This window comes from Protopterus annectens, chromosome 5.part1 (genome assembly GCF_019279795.1).
Source record: "Protopterus annectens isolate FY-2018-M chromosome 5.part1, PAN1.0, whole genome shotgun sequence".
Classification (NCBI taxonomy): Eukaryota; Metazoa; Chordata; order Ceratodontiformes; family Protopteridae; genus Protopterus; species Protopterus annectens.
In genome coordinates this window covers 721,636,199-721,654,898 of record NC_056736.1, presented here as the reverse complement: position 1 = coordinate 721,654,898, position 18,700 = coordinate 721,636,199, and the positions used below count along the sequence as shown (strand labels likewise).

The following is an 18,700-nucleotide window of genomic DNA, read 5'->3' as shown; positions in this document are numbered from 1 at the left end:
ATTTTTTTCAGTTTACTATTTGTCTGAGTTTCTTTCAGTAATACCCTTATTTATATTATCACATACTTTAGGTATTTCCATCCACCAGGGCCAGCAGATGGGACCTCATTTTAATATCCAGTCACAATGGCTCATCTGTTACAATTGCTGCGTCATAGTGATTGATTCTCCTGCTTGGTTTTCAGCTGGGATATCTTCTATGCAGACTCTACGTGTCCCTCCTGTGTCCATGTGGGTTTTCAGTGGGTTCTTCAGTTTTCTTCCACATTCCACAGACATCCTATAGATGATGCGTATATACCATGAATGAGTGAATGTGTACATATCCTGGAACGAGTTGGCGTTAAATTTGGGATTAGTGTCACTGTCTAAAGCCCACTGAATGCTGTTATAGACTGTGACTTATCTGTGACCCTGAAATGGATTAAACAAGTTATCAAAGAATGAATGAAACAATAAAAAATTTTCCTTACCCAGGCATGCATTCTATTGCCAGTATTAAAACATGTATCCAAGTGCATGGTTTGCAGAACAGAACCCCTAACTTACTGATTGTCCATCATTGTTAAGCATGTGTACTATCATGAGTGATTTATAGCAAATTATGTTTAGCTGCTTGTAAATGTACTTTATGATGTATCACATTAGCACTTTTAGCATATGCACAAATTATTCTAAAATACTAAGAGTATAAATGAAGTTTATATTGTTTTGTATGCGTTTAAAGTTATATTTTATTCTAAAAGTTTAAAATTGATGTGATGGCTACTAATATTTACTTTGAAAAACTGTTAAATAATGGAAGACATTGGCACATGCTTTAGCCAGAGAAAACATTTCAACATTGAAAATATATTCTCTTATATTGTCTCCACAGATTGGGGTTCTTGTGGTCCTTGCTTTTTCATTGGCTGGGTTGGTGGTTCTCTCACAGATGTGGATAGAGGAGTGGTCCATAGTGCGCCTGTCTTTTCAGGTGGGTCATTTTTATTATTTATATCACTATTAAATATAGCAACACTTCAGCTTACGGAGGCTTGTCACTGTGTGCTCAGCATCTTGACTGTAAGAATGGGAGTTGAGCTTTGCGTTTTTGCTAATATTAGAACATTACAAAACCATTCGGTGTCATGCATCTCAGCTTCCCATGATTACAGCATTTCATATCAGAAACTGTGCTAAGTACAGCTGATTTTAAAAAGACCAACTGATTGTTAATGTGAACGCATTTATAAAAAGCAACGCTGGTTACTTGGAGTGTGGCTCAGAAACTGCCTCAATAGTGCAAGGTTGTATTAAGAAAAGCCTAAGAAATGGACAGTTTTAGGTGTTTTGTTTACTTTGTTTCAACAGCAGAGAGAAGCACTGAATGGCTCAGATGCATATAATAGGCACATCCATGTTCTGTGTATGATTTCTTAAAGTTATACTACTCTGGAATATATGCTGATATTGTGTTTACGTTATAGCAATGGAATGAGTTTGTTTAGGGTTCACTTTCACTTTTATTTTCCTAATGTAATCTTGAGATGACAAAATCTGGAGGTATATTCAGTAACTAACTTTCTTCCTGCATCTGTTGGGCAACTGTCTATGTCACCATCTGTACAGAACGTTATTTATTAATCTACTTGTTAATCAAGCAAGTCCACTGCACACAAGTGTCCCTTTTCCATGGCAACTCAGGAGTACTGTCGGGTTAAGTGACCTGCTCAGAGTCACACAGTAGGCAAATGGAAGTGGAAGAAATCAAACCCTGTACCCTTGCCTACATGAAAGAATATAGTGTATTAATCCTCTCTGCTTACTGCAAGAATCCATGTTACCTTGCACTACAAACTAACATAGGTGTTAATCAGAAAGTGCAGAACTCTGCAGCAGGGCCTGTTTAAGAAAATCATATTACACCTATTCTGTGGTCTCTTGATGTCTGTTGGTCACCAAATCACTTTTAAAATGTTTATGATAGTGTTTAAAGGCCTATACCTTGGGTCTGTCCCATGTAAAGGAGCTTTTATTTCTCTGTTGGCATTAATAGGTAGTTAAGCTAAGTTGCTTTAGAATTGATAGTAATGCTGAAGTTAGCCTTCAGTCTCCTAGGCTCAGGTTCATAGGTGTGTTCATAGGTTCTTAGGTGTGTACTAGTCTAATCTCTGGGGCCTTTACAAGTCTAGCCATAGGATTACCCTGGCATAGTGCCACCCGACCTTAGTTCCCAGTGCCTCTGTTGAGTAGAGCCCCTGGAGTTATCCCCGGGGTGAGTTTTATAGGTTCATAGGTGTGTACTAAGGTCCTTTCCTTGTGAAATTTCTAACATGGCAGCTTCATGAGTGTAACTTTGTGCCCTACTTTAGGAGATGCTTTATGGCACACCTCTTTCAGAAAGTATTCTAGGATCCTTTTTAATTTATTTGCATTTGTTCACCAGGAAAGTCCAGCTAGCTATTAAACCCCTTTTCAGCAGAGGCCCAGGGAGAAAAACTCCATTAACATTAAAGTATATTATAAACACACATCTAGAAAATTTACATATTAGATCTGGACGTTCTGTACAAGGCTTAAACTGTAGACATTTGAACTTTACATAATTATATACAAGTCTAATTATCTAATATTTATGTACAAGTGTTACGCTATTAGACATAGGCCTTGTACAGCTGGATATACATTCAGATTAGTCAAACTTCAAGAGCGACCATGTATTTAGTACAAATTATTGCAGACACAGTGTATTTCAGAATTCTGTATAATTCAGTGTGTCAAACAACATCATGATGCCTTGGAAATAATGCCTACAGAGTGTTTCTAATTCATGTAGAAGAAGTAATGGCATGGTTCATTGTAAATGTTTTGTTATTAGAAGATATATCTAGAGAGTCACACTGGGGAGGAGTAGCACAGATCCAGTGTTGCTGCAGAAATTGTTTTAGCTCATATTTGAGTGAGGGTAGATTGTTGATACATCTTGAATGTAGCGGGAATTGAGTTCCATGTTTTTGAGATGACATTTGTATATAAGGCATCATCTGCCAAGTTACTGGCATTTTTGCAAGGAGAAGGTGGTGGTCTTCAGAGCAAAAGGATCTATTCTGTTTATACAGTTGGAACATGTTTTTAGGCTAGGATAAGTGTCAGGTTTGTGTTTTAGGTTATGGACAGTGACCAACTGTGAATACTTCAGGTATTGCTGAAACTCCAGTCAGTTGGGTTTGGTTTTTGATGAATTTTATTAATTTGTTGTAGCGTTGCACTAATTTGTGATTGAATCTTGGAGGCTGTTGAATACTGGTGAGGCATCGAAGTGGGTAGAGAGGAGAATGGTAGAGACAGTAGTTTTCCTGCTACAGTCAATGAGAAAATGTTCTACATCTACATAGCATTCCTATGTGTTTTTAATGGCTTGTTATATTTGTACATTGAGTTTCGAGAAGTCATCTATGATTACCCCAGTAGCTTTGTTTTTGAGACTACTTCTGAGTGCTATTGGAGGATGAGATGGCAAAGGTCACTTTGAGTAAAGCTTGTGACCTGAAAGTACAAAGAAGTAGCTTTGTTTTTCTGTTTTTAAGTGACAGTTGGGAATGTACTGGCCGACTTTCAATGGAGGAAAATGAATCCCTGTTGAAGAGTGGAAAGGTTGTGAGAAGAACAGATGAGGCTAGAATCATGTGCATAGGTTGTGAGAAGAGCAGATGAGGCTAGAATCAGATGAGGCTAGAATCATGTGCATAGGTTGTGAGAATAGCAGATGAGGCTAGAATCATGTGCATAGGTTGTGAGAAGAGCAGATGAGGCTAGAATCATGTGCATAGGCTGTGAGAAGAGCAGATGAGGCTAGAATCATGTGCATAGGTTGTGAGAAGAGCAGATGAGGCTAGAATCATGTGCATAGGTTGTGAGAAGAGCAGATGAGGGTAGAATCATGTGCATAGGTTGTGAGAAGAGCAGATGAGGCTAGAATCATGTGCATAGGTTGTGAGAAGAGCAGATGAGGCTAGAATTATGTGCATAGGTTGTGAGAAGAGCAGATGAGGCTAGAATCATGTGCATAAGTTGTGAGAAGAGCAGATGAGGGTAGAATCGTGCATAGGTTGTGAGAAGAGCAGATGAGGCTAGAATCATGTGCATAGGTTGTGAGGAGAGCAGATGAGGCTAGAATCATGTGCCTAGGTTGTGAGAAGAGCAGATGAGGCTAGAATCATGTGCATAGGTTGTGAGAAGAGCAGATGAGGCTAGAATCATGTGCATAGGTTGTGAGAAGAGCAGATGAGGGTAGAATCATGTGCATAGTTGATCAGGGTAGCGTGCTTTCTTGTGGTGTTCAAAACATTTCCGAACAAGTTGAATGAGAAGGAAGAAAGGTTGTGTAACTAGATTTTGATTTTACTGACTGATGCCTATTAGTCAAATAACTGTGAAAGCACTGAAGGGACAGTCCAAAAATACAGAGTTTTTCTTGCATGTTTTTAGGAGACAGTGTGAAAAGCTTTTGTGAAGTCAAATAGGGAGAATCTGAGTTTGTCTTTATTTCTGCATTATTTGATTGTATCAGTGAAATTGAGATGGTCAGTAATAATGCTGTGTTTAAGACAAAATCCATGCTGTGTGGGAGAGGAGAGAGATCATTGTTAAAAATGTAGTAAAGTAATTGGTTTCATATACATTCTCTCATAGTTTGGAAAGTGGAGACAGAAGGATAATAGATCTAAAGTTAGAATACTTAGTGGAATTCCAGCCTTTGTGGAGTGGCACTGTGTAGGATTTTTTTCCAGGGTGTTAGCATATAAGATTCTTCGACTGACCTATTTAACAGCATGGATGCAGGACATGCTATAGCATTTGCTGCTAGCTTTAGGTACCCAGCTAGTAGTTTATGATGACAATGGTAGTGGGTTTTAGCTTAGATTGATATTTCTTAATAGTGGATACTAAGACTGGATTTTGATAAAAATGTCAGAGTTGGGGATTTATATGATTGCTGCTCCATGTTTGTGGTTTTGTCTGGTTGGGGGAGGTTATGCTTTTTATGAAGTGTTCATTAAAATGGGAAGAAGTTTTTTCAGGTGGATCTGTTTGGAGTTTGGATTTTCTGTTGGGGTATAACACAATGTTTTGGGAAGACCATAACATTTTGGGGTTATTTTGGTGGACTTGTTGTTTGATGTAAACATTTTTTTGTCAGCTGTATGTACCTTTATACTCCATTGAGTAATTTGTTTGCATATTGTTATTTATTTTATTTACTTTATTGTAATGTACCTAATTATATAGGCATGTAAATAAAGCTTTAATTGATATATGTGGTTATGCCAACATGTGTATGTGGAGCCCACTAGACGATGGTTACATAAGGAGGAATTATAAGAGTCCACACTATCCACAGTTAATGTCTAGATGTGTAGACCTGACTAAGGACCATTCCCATGATATGTCCACAACATCCCAGACTGATTGATTTGCCCCTTACTTCTCACTTTGTACCCATGAGAGTAGTACAGGTCAGGAGGATGCACATGGAAATCTTCATACCAGCAAAAGTATAGTGCACTCCATGCATCCTCTCAGTGCAGTGCTACTCTTTGGCATCACATGCAGTGCTGCTAAAATACCACAGGAAATTCTTCATATTGCTGTGCATCTGTATTCTTTCCCAAAACAGATCATTAACAGTGAGTGCTTGACTGGGAGCGTGTGCATGGTGCCATGTGTAGAAAGCAGTGACGTGTTCACAGATCTAGTTGACATTATACATCACAGATAATATACACGCACATCCCCTGTGATGTGACTCCAGCACTGCCCTTGTCCACATCTCACAACTCTGCACCCTCATGCAGTAGCTAACAAGTGCTAATCTCCTGCAGGATGTCGGTCATCAAAAAGTCACATGCATTGTGTGAGGCAGGTGGTACACCTGTGTTTAGTGATAAGGTAGAATTAATTGCCTGTAGGTATCCCAGTTGGACAGTCCTTCACTGTCACTGCCAGAATCAGAATCATTGAAGTAATTACTTACCTTAGTAATACCTGTTTGTTGCTCAGGTTACTTTTGCTAGGCCTGCCACCTATTTTCAGTGGAGACTTCAGATGACATTTATACCAACCAGATATAATTTGAGCAGGACACCAGAAAGATTATATGTAAAGTTCAGTAGAAACAGGCTAAGGGAAAATGTAGGGAGAGGCACTAAGAATATGCTTTTCCTATAGTATATTAGAGAATGTGCTTTTCTTATAGTATATTAATTATAGGTTAGGTTGAATTTTAGTGATTTAGTGTCACAGTGAAGATTGCTGTATTTTCCTGTTTATACTTGCCAGTTATGAGAGCTTTGAATGGGTCATGTGGGATGTCTTGCTGTGATTGGAGATGAACTTGACAAATTACAACACAATTTAGCCATACTCCACAAAGCAGTAAGCTAGGCAGCACTAGTACTTGTACTATTCTATTTGATGATGTTGGGGTGCTTTACACTATCGTCATGCATTTTGCATTGTGGATTTTGCTTAGTTCACATGTGAATGTGTACCATCTTTTTTCTTTCACTGAAACAGTGCATTCAGAATTTTAGAAGCATACAAGTAAGTAATCATCTGCATCAGCCCCCTTTTTCCCATGGTATACATAAGCTTGGAGTGTGTTACATTAACAGTGACCTTTACTTAAAGCCAATGTTCATATACATGTATTTAATTCATTATAGAGCTGAGGCTGTACGAATTGTGGGGAAACCTGAGATGGAACAATATAAAAGCTGCCTTGTTTGTCTACCTTGTCAAAACACTAAGTTTTTGAAGATTTAGTAGGGTACAGGGGTGCTTTACTGACTGTGATGTCTAGGACAAGACTGACAACTGTGCTACTAGGGTAACTGGCATCTGATATCCAAGGAATGCATGTAAGTATCAGTGGAATGATCACCACTGGCACCAGGCAGTGTCTTTCAGTAAATCAAGGATTTTTCTAAGAAGATATTTTTTGCAGCAAGGCTATGTCAGGTATACACACACTGGAAGTAACTTCCACTGCAGGTGGAATCTCTCATTATCCCAGCTAATATTATAGGAGGCCATGTTGTGTCAGTTTTACTATGAACATGCTGTTTATCCCCCTGCAGTCTTGCACATACCCACATATGCATACAAAGACATGTACAGTCTTTCATAAGTAATTGTAGATATAGTGAAATAGTGTGATTTATCTGCATACTTTTCTCTACTAGCTGTGTTGCTCAGACTAAACCAGGGAGCTCTCGCTTACATTTTTTCCATGTAATTGGCTACAATTTCCTAAGCTTGTCTTGGCATTTGCCCACACCAACTTTGCCTTTGAATTTACTGCACTGGTGTGCATACATTTTTGTTTTTATTGAACTAGATCTAGTTTAAAAGTAATCTCACTAGGCTACACACACCATACTTACCTTTCTAACCAATAAGTGTACTGATTGATTGATTAATTGTTTCTTGTGCTTCTAGAGGCCTGGCTTGGGCTGCTACATTTGCCCTTGCTGCATTCGGGTTCTCTCCGCTCCCCTACCCTACCCCCATTCCTACCCACCCCCACTTACTATAGATTTATACTCTGCCCCCACTAGCCACTCCCTCCTGCCACTCCCTACGTCCTCCATAATTCCCCAATTAGCTTTCACTTCCTGTTAAATTATAACCTTTCCCCCTTCCTCCCAATTAGCCTAACTGTACCTCCCTACTCCTTTCACATAATTAATTTCTCTTTCTTCTACTCCCTCTGATTATTTCTATTTTCCTTCTCCCACGTCAGTTATATTTCTGCTTCCTCTAGGTATCATCTGCTTTACCATTTTATATGTTACATTTAATCCTAACTGCCTATCTACTCCTGCTTCTTTCCAGCTCTAACTCCTACCTTCATTCCCAGATTCACTTTAATCCCTCACCCACACTGACTCCACTAGTCCAACTTTTCATATTACCCCTGCTGCATTCCACTATAATGAGTTCAACTTGTGAAGATAAAACTATTCCTCCCAACCTCTACAATCCTAAGATAAAAATAAAATATCTCCATCATACCTCAGACTATTCAATAGTAAAGATTCCTATACTTAACTTATTACTCTTAGGAGATATTCACACAAATCCAGGGCCTTCTATTAACTCTAATCTCCCTTCCAATCCTTCCTCCTCCCCCTCGCAACTACTTTTCACACCCCAAACAAATACCTCACCTGCCACCAAAAGCCTAACTATAATGTCTCTCAATACTCAAAGTGTCCTCAACAAAGTCAAACGTCTCCATTGCTGTATATCTCTCCACACCCCTGACATTCTCACCATATCTGAAACATGGCTTAAACCAAATATATCTGACACAGAAATACTAACCCCCAGGCACAATATCACATGCCAAGATAGGATTTCCAAAAAAAGGGGAAGGCATAGCAATATTGTACTCTGAACTACTCACCCTGTCCTGTACCCACTATCTCTCTCACCATATAATTTCCATCCAGCAAAAATCCTTATAGTTAACTGTTGAATAATCACAAAAAATAGCCATTGCATCCATTTACATCCCTTCAGGAAATAACATCCCTACTCTTTAACTATTCCTATCCTGGATCTCTTGAACCATCTCCTATGAAACTACCATTATGGTAGATGTTAACATTGACTGGAACTCTCCTCTGATTTCCCCAACACCAGCATAAACCTTTATGGCTTCTCCTAACATATCACTACCCCCACTTACCTAAATAAGCTATCAAATACAGGTAACACCCTTGACTGGTTCCTCACCTCCCACCCCCCACCTCTACTACAACCCCTCCACACTCCCTGATGCCCAAGTGATCACCTCCCTACCTCTGTCCACAGACACTCCCCTTTATACTCTAAATCCCATCAATATAGAGACTGACAGAAACTATCACATTTCAACCCTGACACCCTTAACAATATACTGTCGGGAATAAACTGGTCCTTCCTCTATCATCTTCCCCTAGAAGAAGCCATCTAAAAATTCAACAACATCTTTCTTAACACTGTGAACTCTCTAGCTCCAGTAAGGAAGGTTAGAATCAAAACCAACTATGCTCCTTGGCTTTCTTCTAATACTCTCACCATCATACACAGCAGGGTTTTGGCCTGGAGAAACTGGCAATAAAATAAATCCCCTTCCAATCTTCAACACTACAGAGAACTACATAACCTAACAAAAAAGCAAGTCATCCTAGACAAGAAACATTTTTATTTAAAGCCACAAGAACACCCCCACTCTAAACCCAAAATATTTTGGAGTACTGTAAATAAACTGCTACACTAATGCAAGCCCTGTGTTCCTAACCCCTCCCCTAATAGCTCTTCTTTAGACACTGCTACACTTCTTAACTCCTTTTTCATAGATTCCATACAGAATCTGACTAAAAGAGACACAAAGATGAATACCCCTCTCCCTCCCCCTCATCATTTCTCAGTACTTCTTTGTCTCTTGCCTATATTAGATCACTACTTAGTAAACTCAAGTCTTGCTCCCCATCAGCTGATAACTTACCTCCTACTTTCCTTAAGCTAACTGCTAAATCATTGCTCATCCTGTCTCCATACTAATTAACAGATCCATCAAGGAAAACACAGTTCCTAATATCCGGAAAAATTATATGTCATTCCCCTTCATAAAGGAGGAAACTCTACATTCCGCTCAAACTTCAGGCCAATTGCTATTCTGTCTCCTCTATCCACAATTATTGAAAAAGGTATACATAAAGAGCTCCTTTCTTACCTTTTACAAGAAAAACTCCTCACCCAAACCTAACATGGTTTTCGCCCAAACCATAGTACATCTACTGCACTACTGTCCTTTACTCAAACTATCTCTAGATCTAGAGACAACAATGCATTAGTATCTTGCCTATTCCTTGACCTCTCTAAGGCCTGTCTCTTGCAACCTACTTCTGCCCAAACTCTCCGATCATAACTTTTCCAACTCTGCTCTTTCCTGTTTCTCTAGCTATCTCTCTAATAAATTTCAATCTGAAAGATGGCACTCTGCAACCTCCCCTTTCCTCCAAGGCCAAACAGTGGTTCCCCCAAGGCTCCATCCCTGGACCCCTTTAATTTAACATTTTTATCAACAACCTCTATCTCTCCTGTCCTAACTCCTCATTAATTCAATATGCTGATGACTCTACAGTAATTTCCATCTCTGACAATCTGTCATCTGCACTCACTTACCCAGGAATCTCTACACTATGTGGAGAAATGGCTAATGTCTAATCAACTCCTCCTCAACCCAAATAAAATTGAATTCCTTCTCTTCCTCCCTAAACCTCTCCAACTCCTTAACTCTACCATTGCTCTCTCCTCCCTAAACAGCACCACTATAAAAGCTGAATCCCATAATAAACTACTTGGGGTCATTATAGATGACCAACTTAAACTTGATATTCAGATCCATGACTGTATTAAGAAAACTCATCAAAGGCTCGTCCTTTTTTACAGAAACAAAAGATTCCTCACAAATGAATCCAAACTCATTCTAGCTCAAGCCTGTCTACCTCCCACTCTATTTTATGCTTCACCTGTCCTCACCAACCTTCAAACAAATCTGCTGGCAAAACTTGCACTCTCCTATAATAAAATTGCTAGATTTGCTGCAAACCAACCCCATAACTCTCACCTCTGTCTATCCCTGAAAAAGTTACATTTTACATAGATAAATTGCATATGTTTGTTTTGGAGCTTTTCTCCTCAGGTCTCCTATGGAAAAGGGCTTCTGCCCATTCAGAATAACCTGGTCAACAAATGTCAAATAAATAAATAAATATGACATTTCCTTGTGACTGTGCAGGAACTCTCTGGACAGCTGAAAAGTATAGATGTTCTTTGTATTTCACTGATGTTGTACTGACTCTTTGGATTCCTGTCTGCAGAAACTCAGCCTCCAGAGCTCATCACCCTTTTTCCTCTATGTCTGAAAGTCTTCCTCCTTCACAGACATCAGACTTTGATTGCATAAAGGAACATCATCCAGTGCTGCCTTGAGATCTTTCTTATTTGAGATTATATGAGCAGCATATGTCTCTGGCTGCATCACCAGTGCATCTGATTGCCTTGGTTCCAGAGTTCTAGCTAAGTACCCCGACAGGGGGAAAATATCCTTATCCTTTTTACAGGTGTTGTTAATATACTTTTGAATGGTAATAATTCTAGATGTCTGGTATTAAGGTTAATGACTTTCCTTGGTGTAGGAAGCAGATATCACACAGAGGAAACCATAATATGCATCTTTTTGGCTGTGTCAAGAGCAAAGCATTCTAATTGTCCCAGTGCACTTTGTTTAACCAAACAATCATAAAGTGCCATGCAGACTCTCTCCAGGAATACATATTGCTGAAGGAGACATCTGCCTGAAGCTGGTCCACCATATCATTTGCTGGCTTTACCTCTAACTTTCTTTAGATGAAAAAGGAAGTCTTCAGAAAAGTAGTTGAAGGGAGAAGGAAATTAGGGAGGTTGAAGAATTCGCTATGATGGATTCTGACAGCCACCTTAGGTTTGAAGACATAGGAGTTCGACAAGCATCTTTGCAACCTCAGTATTCAGCTTCTAGGTCTGCTGAGGCCTGTATAGAATTTCTTCTGGAAGCTGCCATGCCATTGGCCATTAGCACGTCAGCTTGAGCAAAAACCCCATGCCATTGGTTAGTCCTATGACCTCCCTTTGAGCCTTGCGATTCATCATTATTATCATCATCAAGTCCCTTCTTCACTTTTTTCTACATGGGGTCAGGCTGTTGTGTCAACCGTTACCTTCTCTCTTGATTCAATACCACTCTCCTACCTTCTTTCCCAGTCATGCCTGACTGTCACTGCACTTCTCTCATGCAATTCATCCACCTCTTTGCTGCATTCCCTCATTTCCTTTTGTCTTCTTTTTGTCAGTCCCAAATCGTCTTCACCAGATTGTCTTCTGCTTTTCTGCACATGTGCCTGAACCACTGTAATCTGTTCTTTTAGTCATTGTCTGGAATAGGAACTGCTTTGGCTTCTGCTCTGATGTCCTCATTTCTTCTCTGTCCTGCCGTGTGCATCCTACCACCTATCTCAGGCACTTCATCTCCATCACTTCTAGCTTCCTCTGTTGATGTGCCTTCACTGCCCACATTTTTGTACCATACAGTTATACTGGAAGCACCACTGTTTTGTACACCTTAACTTTCAGCTTTGGCATTCTTCTGTCATACACTACACCTGACACTCTCTGCCAATTGGCTGCAGCCCCTCTGATTCTAGCTTTGACCTCTTCATTCAGACTTCCCTTGCCCACAATCAACCCTCCTGAATACTTGAAGTTGCTAACCTGTTCCACTGTTTTCCCTTCTATCTCAGTTCTCAGCTTCTTCTGCATTCTCCCTTTTCCTTCCATTACATCTGTCTTACCTGTACTCTGTTTCATCCCATGTGGCTTCAACTTTGCATTCCATTTCCACTATCATCTGCTAAAGTTGTTGTTCGGGGCCTGCATGTAATGTCAGTTCATCTGCATATGGCAACTTTATTGATCTGTCCCAGCTGACCTGTTTTCTAAAGTAGTCCACCATCTGTATAGACAGCAGTGGGGATCAGAGCTGAACCCTGATGCTTATCCACTTCCACTGGTAACCCCCTCTCTGAGTTTGAATAGTGTTCATACTTGGCATTCGGTCTTTGTACATAACCTGCACCATTTCTACCAATGTTTCTTGAACTTTGAACCATCGCAGGACTGCCCAAATCAGCTATCTTGGACTCTTGTTATATGCTTTCTACAATTCTAGGAATGTCCAGTTGGACTCTTTTCTCATTTCTAGCTTCTTCTCAACAATGTGTCTCACTGAAAACATTGAGTTAGTTGTGCTGAATCCTGATCTGAATCCGAACTGCTCTTCCCCCATCTTCACTTTCTACTGCACTGTGTATTTGTTTCTCAGTCACACTCTTCAGAAGTTTCTTGCAGTGTAACAGGAAGTTGATACCTCTGTACTGCCCACAGGTGTGAATGCCCCTTTGTTCTTGTACACACTGGCACTAGTATGCGGGATATGCATCTCTCTCCGTACTACTGTGAGTATCCCCTGGAGTCATTTCTCCCTTAACTCACCCACAGCACCTTGATCATGACTACAGTGACCTCATATGTGCCTGCTGCTTTTTCTGACTTCATTTTCCTTACTGGTGTTCTTTTATGGTGGGCTGCTCCTCTTGTCTCATCATAGGCTTCTCCTGTTCTCTCATCATAGGCTATATCTGGGGAAGTACAGTTGTTTGGTTTTTTTTTCATTCAGAAGCTGCTAGACATCCTCCTTCCATCTGCCTTTGATGTCCTGTGGGCTGGTGAGCAAGTTGTTGCTGGCCTCCCTTATGAAGGGTGTCTGATCACTGTTTTCTTTATATTTCTGTTTTTGTCTTGCTACCTAATATAGTTTCTTTGTGCCATCTACTCGGTCACTTTCCAGAAGCTGGCAAATTGCCTCTGATGCTCTCTTCTTTGCTAATTCAGCTCCTTTTCTACCTCTTTGTTTGTACAGGACAAGGTTGAAGGAGATTTGACTGACATGTTGGGTGTTCGTCCATATCTTGAGGCCTCCAAGGCAGATTGCACTTCCAACCAGAGGCTCAAGAACCATAAATGGACATCATTCAATCCGCCCTCACAACATCCCACAACATCTATTCAAGGTGGCTAAAGAATTTATGGACTTTTTTTTTTAAATACAGAACACCAATCTCTGAATAACACAGTGTCAGAAGTACCTCTAGCTAAAAGATGACTGGAGCTTTCTTCCCAGAGAGACTTGAAAACCTCAAATTCAGCAGTGGAAGAATAGCCTTATGTTAACCAAATGTCTCCCTTCTCATATGATCAGTCTGATACTGAGTTCACTGTATCCACCTAAGGCTGTATCTTTTGGCGGTACCCTTTATTAGATGAAGGAGATCTTCAAATGGGAAGCAAAATATTTCTCACTCGCACAAACCATTTTTTTCTGTGTCTGCCAGAACCAGAATCTTTGGCCATTCCTACAGCTGTAGAAACATTGGATGCCATATTTTATTATGCCTCTTTGAAGTCTGATTTCCGGCCACCTGATCAGAGGAAGCCTGACCATTTATCTATGATCCATGAGCTCCATAAACACCTGCACAAGAACCCAGTTGCTGATCTAGCAGTAATGTCCATGCATCCTACCAAGGGGTCTAATGTGACTGCATCCAGGAATCCCATTTTCAATCTCAGGACATACGGAATTCTCAATTGTTTTGGGGAAAAGACCTGCACTTCTGGTACCTTGGCTGTTAGGGCCAAGGGGATAGAAGATATGGGCTTGAAATGAGAGGTGTTTGAGATATGCAACCTCAGAGTCAGATTACCAGGCATTCCTCAAAATGTAGATGTGATGCAGTAGATGCTTGCATCCTACAGGATAGCTGCTAGACCATCAGATGGTGGGAGATATGGCTGTCTGAGGGCTCAGCCCCTGCAGGAGCATGTAAAAGCAGAGGTCCTTAATTCACTACCAGATAACAAGCCCCCCATCAGATAAGGTGTTTAAGAAACTGGAAGAAAAGAGGAAGACTATGGTATTAGTTAAGGGCCTTTATCAGTCCTCAGCTTCAGAATATGTCTGACATTACCCCAGTACAGGCTGACCCAGCTCAAGAATAATTGAGTCATTAACAACTTTAATGGTTAAGGAGTGAGCCTTCAAAACAGGTTTTAAAGGCACACAGCCATTCAAACCTTGTGCTCTATGTACTAGAAGTCTGACTATCCATTTAGTTTCAGCCAAATCTACCTTATTCTTTTAGCACACAGAGCACCAGGTTTGAATGGCTGTGTGCCTTTAAAAAATGTTTTGAATGACTCAGTTATTCTTTTATTGAATAGCTTATTTAAATGCTAGGTTGACATGTTGTTTTATAGTCTGATGAATTGCAGTGTATCTGTACAAAAGCGCTTACCTGTTTCTTTTTAGTAAATTGATGATTTTAAGCCATGCTTGGCTGCCTTATCTGTTTTTGTTTATAAGTAGGTGGAGTCAGCATGCCTATTACCTATTCACTGTTATACTGCATCAAGAAAGAACTCTCATGGTGGATAAAGTAAGTCTCCCTAAATCTGGGGGTACCTTTCGAGCTGAACCTCATGTTTAGATCTGAGTGTTTAGGGAATCTGGGACAGATTATTCAGAAAGAAATGTATCCAAATAATGGTGGTGCAGTATGCCTATAAGAGGAGGGGGGGGTGTAGATCATTACGTGTTGTACAAACTAGCAATGCAAGCATGGGAACTAGCCTAGGAGTCAGGCATGACCTCTGGGCATTCTAGCTTTCATTCCAGGAACATGCATTGGAAGACCAGCTGAGCAGAATGCAAGCAGGTCCCGGTGATGGTTGTTGTTGCATGGAGGGGTGTGCTGGTGAGCGAGGTGAAGTAGTGAGAGTAGCAAAATTCTCCAAAAAACAGGTGATTAAAAAATGATTGCACCAGAGGATTACCAGGAAGAAGGCAGGACAGTAATCTGCTCCTGGTAGCCTGAAATCTGAAATCTTGATGCTTTTTCTGCCCTCTTTTCCTCGATGCCAGAGTTGCCAAATTGTTAATGAAAAAATGGGATTGCAGCTGCACAGTTGCCACCTGACTGCGCCATCTTGAGGTAGCTCTGACTCTGCCTTCTAGAAGGCTGCGAGGAGAAGGAGTCCTGCTAAGTGGCTGATAAGCACTTAGATCTTCTGATTATCACTTTATCTTGCATGAGAGATTATGAGCTAGGCAACTAAACAAGGAAAGGAGGATGAAGGAGAGTATAGTAGTAAGTATAACAGACATATTTGAAGACCGCTGACCCCAACAGAAGTCTAATTGTCTGTGGTTCTAATTTGCCTGTCAGACCTATGGAACTAGCTTTTCTCTGTTTCTGGGCTTCCATTTCTATTCCCACTTGTCACAGATATTCTTGCCTTATTCCAGCTGTTCAGTGAAAGAAAATCGGCTCTCTGAGTTAACCATTATATTGTTTCATACCTGGAAAACTCTCTTCTCCAGCTCTTGTACCATGCACTGAAAGCAGTACTCCTCCAGTATTCATAGTTTGTTTCAGCCACTTCCACAACTGTATATATCATATATATATATATATTTTTTTTTTTAATTCTTATTTAAGATTGCCTAACCAACACTGACTTTGGCTCTATCTTATTGTATTACATGTTTCGGTACATGTTTTTGGGAAGCCCTTTTTAAAGCAACTAAGGTGCAACACACATCTTTGAACTAACACATCTTTCATACCTAAGGTGTTAAACCAGGCTGTACTGTTACACTTTCTTCTCTTCTGTTCTGAATAAGTTAATAAGGATTTTTACAGGTGGTGACTGGTGGAGGTGTGTGTGTGTGTCTGTCTGTGTGAAACAGGATAAGTGTGTGTAGGTGTGTGTGTGTATGTGTGTGTGTGTGTGTGTGTGTGTGTGTGTTGGGTTTGGTCAGCATTCAAATAATGAACAGTTCTTTTGCACTTTCTTCTCACTTATCACATACTTGTCACCAGGTCAATGAAGAGTAGCTGTACTGTGACCCTGTCACCACAGCACCATTACACATGGGGGAGTACTGGTCAGCTGTCATAGAAGCTGCTAACACCTTTAGCCACCAAGGCCTTTTGATGTCTGCACCTTCCACAAAGTAGCCACCAAGTGGTCTGTAAACTGTGGGAGTCTTAGCCAGCTTGGTTTACAGTGAGTGAACGAGGAAAACACTAGTGCGATTCACAACGCAGGTGCACTATAACTTTTACTACTAGCTAGCTAAGGTGCCTCCTCTGCTTCCCCCCTCGAGTTTGGCATCTCTGACTAGGTAACCTTTTTCACCTTCTATCAGCTACTATCTGACTAGGTATTGGAAGCAGATTGGAGAAACACTTTTAACTGCTCCTCCTGGTGGTGTTATAACACCTTGGGACATCCAGGGGTGGGGGTGGGTGAGTACCTGGTGCAGCAATGCAAAACCTGGTGTGGTGGAACAGATCTGATAGGTGGAGTCAGTCATTCATTCGATATCCATGGGGCCAGTCTGCAGGGCTGAGGAAGAGAAGGATTAAGAGCTCTGGAAGTCAGGCTTCAGCCATCTGTAGAGGCAATCCCAAAGAGTCAGCTGCTATGCAAATGTTGACAATGCAACACAACTCTGCCTGCTTCTGTCTTTATTAACCAGTAAAAGTGTAGTAGCTTCTTCATAGCCTGACACCAGAGCAAATTGATGTGTAGTGTTATGGTCATAATGTGATAGGAAATTATACAATTATTACACGCACCTACATGTTTTCCCACCCACTCAATAGACAGCACTCAAATGAAAATGCTACAATGCAATATGAGGGAAACCATTGCATAGGTCATGCATAATGAGTACGATGTTGGTGCTGGTGATTCTCATGCTCATATTTCTGTAAGTCATCACTTCATATTCTCTAGAAACTGAAAGAGAATAAGTCAGAATTAAATTATGTTCCTTTTCTTAATTATTCGCTTACGAAGATCGCTGTGTCTATACTTTTTTTGAAAAGCAAATGGCAGGCATAATTTATAATAACCAGGAATCAGATTATGTAAAGAGCTGAAAGAATATCACATGAAAGAGGAAAACGTTTCTGTAAATGATGAAGTGGTAAATTAAACTCAAAGCTAGTTTTGTACAAAACATTGCAAAGTTCTGTGCAAAACACTGCATATAAACAGTAGAATATGTCATTTATTGATGAACTGATGATAAAAAGACTGACGCTATTTTATGACTACAAACTTGAAAGAAACTGTAAGTTAAATTAAAAACTCAAATGGGCTGTAGTGATACATGACCCTGGCTTTTAGACTGTAGTGATACTCATTCACAAAGTTGTGGGTGAACTGCTTAAGGTAAATGATTTCGAGTCTTTCACAAAGAAAGCAAAAAATTTATTGATGCATTTAAAAATCTGTTAGTTGTTATTGCTTGTGATTTTGATTTCTTTGTGTTCTATTTTATACGATTTGGATTTGTGTTGTTTAATTTTTATTTATTCTTTATTTGTATTTATTCTTTTTTTTTTTTTATTTCTGAAGTTCATAATATGACATTTTTTACTACCTCAACTGAACAGATGACCTTACAAAGTTATAGAAAGTCATGATCTTTCTTTAAAGGATCTTTTTGGCTTTTCTGGCATTTTCAGTAAGATCTTGTCAGTTCTTTCTTGATGAGAATGATACTGTTTTTCTTTCTTGGAAAGTGTTTGCCAGCCTAAAATACTGACTATGCAACTGGATACGACAGGTTTGGGCGGTGTGGGGAGGTTACCAGTGGAATCCCACTTAGCTCTCTGCCTGAGACAATTCTCAAAATTAAAAGCGGGAACATGGCTGTAGATAATCAAATATGTCGATGACTGTGAACTGGGTAACATAATCACGTCAATGAAAGATGGTGTGCGGAAAGTAAACACCTGGTGCATTTGTCATGCCCTCGCCTTCAATGTCAGCATCATCAGACTATGCAAAGATGATATTTGTTGTCATTATAGAATAAGTAGCCAAATCATAAATGCCTCCAGCATTAATGATCTGTGGACAGTGGCAGATAAATTTAAACTGACCAGTGTTTATCTAGGGGCAATGGTAGGCAATAGTTTAAACTGACCAC

At 40.0% G+C, this 18,700-nt stretch overlaps 1 protein-coding gene across 1 annotated transcript in view; it reads left to right on the top strand.

Annotated features, from left to right (window-relative positions):
- The window catches only part of GDPD4 (glycerophosphodiester phosphodiesterase domain containing 4), a 1,130,252-nt gene that overhangs the window by 643,646 nt on the left and 467,906 nt on the right, over nt 1–18,700 (top strand). Inside the window, exon 6 of the mRNA XM_044073350.1 lies at nt 878–976. Coding sequence (XP_043929285.1) covers nt 878–976 — 99 coding nt within the window. The remainder of the gene's footprint in view (nt 1–877; nt 977–18,700) is intronic.